Source organism: Sus scrofa, chromosome X (genome assembly GCF_054392235.1).
Source record: "Sus scrofa isolate SSC_HxYL_T2T_F1_AM1 chromosome X, Sscrofa_HxYL_maternal_Yorkshire_Landrace_v2.0, whole genome shotgun sequence".
Taxonomy (NCBI): domain Eukaryota; kingdom Metazoa; phylum Chordata; class Mammalia; order Artiodactyla; family Suidae; genus Sus; species Sus scrofa.
In genome coordinates, this window is record NC_139401.1 from 131,930,108 (window position 1) to 131,936,628 (window position 6,521).

General features: G+C 60.9%; 1 protein-coding gene across 1 annotated transcript; it reads left to right on the forward strand.

Annotated features, from left to right (window-relative positions):
- Window positions 1–229: 229 nt before the first annotated feature.
- LOC100513838 (melanoma-associated antigen 10-like) lies at window positions 230–2,748 on the forward strand. The gene is made up of 3 exons (XM_021079877.2): window positions 230–259; window positions 1,055–1,144; window positions 1,454–2,748. The coding sequence occupies exon 3, from the start codon at window positions 1,472–1,474 to the stop codon at window positions 2,252–2,254; it is 783 nt and encodes a 260-aa protein (XP_020935536.2). The 5' UTR covers window positions 230–259; window positions 1,055–1,144; window positions 1,454–1,471; the 3' UTR covers window positions 2,255–2,748.
- Window positions 2,749–6,521: the final 3,773 nt, after the last annotated feature.

A 6,521-nucleotide genomic window follows, 5' to 3' on the forward strand; every position in this document is an offset into this window, starting at 1 on the left:
GGCTCGGGCTGAGGCCTCAGGATGAGGGGCCCGAGCGCGGGGGGAGGGGGAAAGAGGGCCGCCCGGACCCCGAGTCGGAGGGGAGCTCAGCGACGCCCTCCCCGGAAGTCAGCCCCATCCCCCCGCCTCGGGAGCGACGAGCACGTGGCCCCGTGGCCTGACTTCCTGACATCCGGGTCTCAGGGCGGCTGGGGCCCTGGGATAAAAGGCGGGGCCTCCAGGGGGCAGAGGGAGCATCCGGGGTCCCGCCGGCACCCAGGTGAGGCCGCTCAGGGAGGCCCGAGAGACGCCGAGGCCTGGAGCGGAGGGAGAGGGCGCGGGGCGGCCCCGGGCCGGGAGGTGCACACGAGGCCGGGCCCGTCGTCGGCTCCCGGGGCTCAGGCAGACGGGGGCCTCGGAGAGACGAGCGGGCCCCTCACGGGCAAACGGGGCGATCCCGGGCCCTGCCGGGCGTCCGGGCTGGATGCCGGGCAGGGTCGCGGCCCTCAGACCCCGGCGCCGCGAGGGAGCCTTTGCCCTGGCGCGGGGAGCAGGAGGCCCGGGGGAAGGAGGAGCAGAGGAGGCGGTTCCTGACCTCTGGCTGAGGGTCTCCGGGCCAGGAGGTCCCTGGTCTGAGGGGTGGGGCTTCGGGGCGGCGGAGGTGGACGCCCAGGACCCCCGGGGAGCACGGAGCAGACCCCACCCCTGGCAGAGGGGCCCTGGCAGAGAGCTGCCCTGTGCTGGGTGCTGGGAGGCCAGGCAGGAGGGGCGCACCCAGCAGTCTCCCCGGCCTCAGACCCGGGGTGGGGGTGGGGGGGGCTGGGCAGGTGTGGCCACGTGTGGGCCCCTCACCTCTTCCGGGTCCACATGGGGTCTCGTTCTGAGTTTCCCTCAGGCTCGCAGGGGAGAGGGCCTGGGCCTGGCAAGAAAAGGCGAGCAGAGGCCGGAGCCCTGAGGGGACCACCCACCGGGGACTGGGGGCCCTCCCAGAGTCCGGTTCAACCGTCCTACCAGCACTGGAGACCCGGGCTGTGCCACGGTCTACACCCGCGGTGCCCCTCCATTCCTCTTACAGCGTCTCCAGGAACCGGAGGTGAAGGCCCAGGTGTGAGGCCCGCGTCCTCGTGTCACAGAGCAGGAGGCCCAGGCCGTGCCAGGCATCCAGGTGAGGTGTGGGCCCTGAGTGTGGACCCGGGGGCTCCCCATCCCAGAGCAGAGGGGACCCCACAAGGCCAAGTCACCCCGCCCCCAGGGACCCCCAGATCCACACGCTGAGCCGGCTGCACCCTGAGGAGCCACCTTGCGTCCCCCTTCAGGGTCACAGGGGACAAGCCGCCCAGGAGGAGAGCCCCCGTGAGGCCCGAGAGCCCCCCTAAGGAGGAGAGGTGTAGGGAGGTGGCTGCGGTGCTCAGTCCAGGCCCCCCCTCCCCCCGGCCCAGGGTCCCCATCTGTCACCTGCCCACATTCCTTTCAGGTGTCCAGCCCTCTCATCATGCCTTTGGATCGGCTGAGTGATCTCCGCAAGATGGTGGCCCAGCTGTTTGGGTGGGAGGAAGAGGAGGAGGAGGCGGCGGCAACCCCGTCGCCCTCCTCCTCCTCAGGCCCCCCGCCCTCCTCTGTGGAAGCTGAGGCCTCGCAAGAGGATGCACTGCTGGTGATGATGGCTGACCTGGTGGAGTTCTTGCTCCTCAAGTATCGTGCTAAGGAGCCCATCACCAAGGCAGAGATGCTGAACGTGGTTCCCAGAGATGCCCAGGACCGCTACCCTGAGGTTCTCAGCCATGCTTCCGAGTGCATGCAGCTGGTCTTTGGCTTGGATCTGAAGGAGGTGGACCCCGGCGAGCACACCTACGCCCTGGTCCCCACCCTGGGCCTCACCTGGGATGGGATGCTGAGCGATGAGCACAGCCTGCCCAAGACCGGCCTCCTGGTGGTGCTTCTGGCTGTGATTTTCCTGGAGGGCGACTACGCCCCTGAGGAGGTGGTCTGGTTAGAGCTGGGCAAAATGGGGCTGTATCCTGGGAAGGTGCACTGCATCTATGGGGAGCCCAGGGCGCTCCTCACCCAGGTGTGGGTGCAGGAGGGGTACCTGGAGTACCGCCAGGTGCCCCGCAGCGACCCCGCCCGCTACGAGTTCCTCTGGGGTCGCCGAGCCCACGAGGAGACCAGCAAGTTGAAAGTCCTGGAGCACCTGCTCAGGGTCAACGGGACGGGTCCCAGGTCCTGCCCATCACAGTCTGCGGAGGCGGTGAATGAGGAGGAAGAGGGGCCCTGAGCCCGAGGGGCGCCCAGGCTCCTTGCAGGCCCCCAGCCCGCAGCTTGTCCTGTGGGCCGGGAAGGGAGGCCGAGCCTTCGCTCTGTGTTTGAAGAGCGAGCAGTCAGCCTGCCAAGGAGCGGGGGCCGGGCGAGGGGGGTACACGGCGTTGGGTGCCTTGGGTGCCGTTTCTTTGTGAGCCCGTGGGTGTTCAGCCCTGTTTCCTTTAGTCGTGTTTGTAATGCTGTTCCGTTCACTAGAAATCTTGATAAACTTCCGGGTCTAACTTGGCGAACTGTATCAACCACACTCGCATTGGTACTTACCTCGTTCAAGAAGACGAATTTGCCTTTCTGTAAAAGACGTTTGTCAATGTGCCATTTGATTTAGTGACCCTGAGCCAGAGGACATGCCGCTGGAATCAGAATGGTTTGGGAAATGTGACAGTCCTTAGCAGTAAATGAGATGGGCCATGAATTCACTCAATAAAATTAAAACGGTTAAGCCTTGCGTCCTATCCTGTTTGTCATTCTTTAAAACTAGATTTTTTCTCTTCTTTTTTGTTTTTCTTTTTTTTTCTTTTTTTTTTTTTTGCCTTTTCCTGGGCCACACCATGGCATATGGAGGATCCCAGGCTAGAGGTCGAATCAGAGCTGTAGCCGCCAGCCTCCACCACAGCCACAGCAACGCGGGATCCGAGCCGCATCTGAGACCTACACCACAGCTCACAGCAACGTGGGATCCTTAACCCACTGAGCAAGGTCGAGGACCGACCCCCAAACCTCATGGTTCCTAGTCGGATGTCTTAACCACTGAGCCACGACGGGAACGCGGAAATACCTGTCTTTCGTTGGATGTGTGTGGTTTTGTTGAGAAAGCAGGAGACGAGGCATCTGCGTCCGTAAGACCTCTGCTCCCTGGCTCCTTTACTCCCAGACTCTCCCTGAGCCTCTGCTCTCTGGAAGGCCCCGCGTTCCGAGTGGGGACACGGCAAGTCCGGACACAGCGCTCACCCAGAACGAGCGTCTAGGAGGCGCAACGCTGAGAAGGACGGTGGAGAGATGCCTCCCACGTCCCACAGAGCAAGTGGAAACGGGGCGGGCACGGGGGCTGCAGGACCGAGCACCCGAGGCTAAGTGGCCTGAGCCGGGGAGGCTTTGGGAAGCCGGGGCTCCTTCTGCCGGAGGCGATCTTGGTGAAGGGCGGTGGGGGCCACAGCCTGACTCCAGATGGTGTCTCGGGGTTGAGAGCAAAGTTTGCAATGGGACACTTTTTGAGATGTCCTTTCACATCTCGCACACACGGGAACGAAATCTCGTTCTGGGGCAGGAAGGAGCATGTCCTGGCTCCTGTTGCCTTGCATTTGACCACAGTGAGGAGCTTGGTGTTTTATCTCCACCTTCGATCTGCACGAAGTTCCTGAGAAGTGAGGGTCTTGCTAGGGCTCCACGGGCTGGCACTCGTCTCTCTGTCCTGGGAATGCCCATATCAAGTCTACTGAAATGACAATTTTTTTCTGTCACCTGGTGTTTATTTTGGCCTATTGTGAGAAGAGTCTAGGTTTCAGGGGGATGAAATGAATGAAAATTGATGGTTCGACTGAAGAGAAGCTGCAAAAGTGAAAGGGCCTTGCTGTTTGCCTGGGATCCTGGGAGCTGTGAGGTAGCTGCCCCCGGCGGGGACACTGCACCTCCCACCCACACACCCAAACTGATGAATCCATCCTTTAGGAGGCCGACATGCAGAGCAGCACCTCTGGCCGGCTTTCATTCAGATTCCTACTGAACTGCCAATTCTCTGAGATGCCCTGGAAGCACAGCGATTTCCAGAGGATAGAGAGGCAGAGTCTGGGATCAGAGTCATAGAAACATGACTACCAGCCCCTAAAGGTGCAATTGCCACCAGCGTCCGGGTGTTCAGGCAAGTTCTGTTGTCTGGACGGCAGCAGAGCCACAAGTTCCGACTTTGACCTTGCATCAAAGGGAGGAGTGCCTTCTGGTTCTAATGGGATTGTCAAGGTCACCGCAAGGGGAGGTGCAGGTGGGTGCTGGGGAGTCAAGGGGGGGAGCCCTCCCTGCTGCAAGTCATAGAACATCATGAAAATTCCCTGGGACCCCGAGCTCGAAGCACCTGCCACGGAGCAGGTGGGCACTGGATAACTGTGGAGAAATTCAAGACCCATTTGACCTGCTCAGAAACTCGTCCCAGAAAGGAAGGGGGTTTTGCCAGAGCAAAGTCTAGCCAGTGTCTTTTGTGGAGCATCAACTGTGCAGCGTTGAATTGGAGACACGTCAGGGGCCTGCACACATCTGTCAGCCTCTCCTCCCTGGACAAATGGGGACACAGCACTGCTGGTTTTCTTTACTTCGGAAGGGCCATGCGGTGAAGCTCTGCCCCCGAATTTTGGGCAGAAGCATTTTTGTCATGGCCATTTGTATAGAAGGCCCCTGGGGGCTGTGGATTCATTCTCGAGCTGTGACAGCACTGGTTCCTCACCCGGGGGCTTGAGTCCTGCACCTTGGCCCCTTAGATGGGAGGTCCCGGCCTCTGTGTCTTTAAGGCCCTGGGCAGGGCTGGCGGGGTTCCAAAGAGAGACGCTGCCCCACAGACAACTGGCCGCAGGAATGCCTTCCAGCCACATGCACCGTTAGGCCCCTGAGCTGCAGGCATTCACCCTGCTCCCCCCGACCCCCCGCATGTGCTGCGTCTCTGCTAGGAGGGCAGCAGCCAGCTCCCGAGTGGCCCTGTTGGGCTTGAGGGCATCCTCCTTGTGGAGCCCAGCCCAAGTGCCCCTGTGCTACCCACAGTGCCCAGTCTCTCCTGAGCCTGGCCTCCACGTGCACTGCCTGGGTTCTGCCCTGGCTGTCCCCCCACTAAGAGCTGCGTGCCCCCCCCCCCACTGATGACCGCATGCAGAGGTCTTTATTTGAAACTCCCAGGTCAGCGTCCCCTTTAGCAAATACTGACCTTCAGGTAGAGCTGGCAGGACAATGACGTAGCCCCTCGGTGAGTCTCCTAGGGGCTGGGAAATGGCATTCACTGCTGGGGGAAAGTGGCACAAATCTCCATGATTCCACGTCAATGTCACATAATTCCCTCTAACGCCCAGATGTGTAAGTAACCTGATGGCCTCGTGGATGCGACTATGAGGTTTTGCTTTATGAGCCTGAGTGTGAGAGGGAGGGGGTGGCTATTCAGCCACCCCCAGAGGCACCTGGGACCTCGGCGTCCCCAGTCAGGGTGTTTGAGCAGAGGGAAGGCTCCAGCACCCCGCAGGGGTCATCACCAGTTCACTTCCTCAGGCCCCAGACACCCGCAGACTCAAATGAGGATTTGGAAAGGAGCCAGGCAGGAGAGGGCTTTGGGGTGCAGGCAGCGAAGAGGGTCAGCGGCCTGAGAGAGGTAGAAGGGAGAGCAGTGCCACATCCCATCTGAACTGCCCGGGGCTGGCCCGGGGGTGGTGGGAGCAGATGCCGCTGGAGGTGAACGGCAGCCCGGCCTGCAGCATGAAATGGATGCTTTGAGGATACATCCCGGGACCAGAGCCCTGTGGGGCACTCCGGGATGGAAGGAGCGACGCCTCTTGAAACAGGCGCTCCACAAGCTCCCTGTTGGAGAGGACTGTCAGGAGTGGGAGCATCCTTGCTCAGAGCAGATTAGGGCCTCAGGGCTGCGGCAGCTAGGAGCCTCAAAGCGCCCCCCCACACCCTGCACCCGACTTACCTGGAGGCATTTCTGGGATTCAGCATCTTTTTGTTTTGTTTCTTGTTTTTTTCTTTTTTCCTTTTGGCTGCCCCGGGGGCATATGGAGTTCCAGGGCCAGGAATCCAATTCAAGCCACAACTTCGACATAAGTTGCAGCTGCAGCAACACTGGGTCCTTAACCCACTGTGCTGGGCCAGGCTTCAAACCTGAGTCCCAGTGTTCTCAGGACACGGCTGCTGACCCCACTGCACCCCAACAGGAACTCCCAGGATCAGCATCTTTCACAGCAGCCTCGGTGTGGGCGCATAGCACCCAGGTCCCAAGGCAATCCTACCCAAGGCAGGGCAGACTGGACAGAAGCCCCTGGCTTGAGGACTCACTCCAAGGTCCTGCTTCTCTGAGAAGCCCCTGTGTTTCTTGAGGTTTTCTCTGCACTCCCGTTTCCTTGGCAACCACTGAATCCCTGCCTGGATCTCCACATAGCTCTTCTGTGGCAGCTGACACTGGCAGATGTCTTACAGCGCTCCTTGAGCAAGTAAGGGCCTCTAGGTCTACACCTGATCTCCTTAGGGGCTCCTGCCAT

Coding starts and splice junctions, on each gene's coding strand:
- LOC100513838 (XM_021079877.2), top strand. CDS start 1,472: ATGCCTTTGGATCGGCTGAGTGATCTCCGCAAGATGGTGGCCCAGCTG.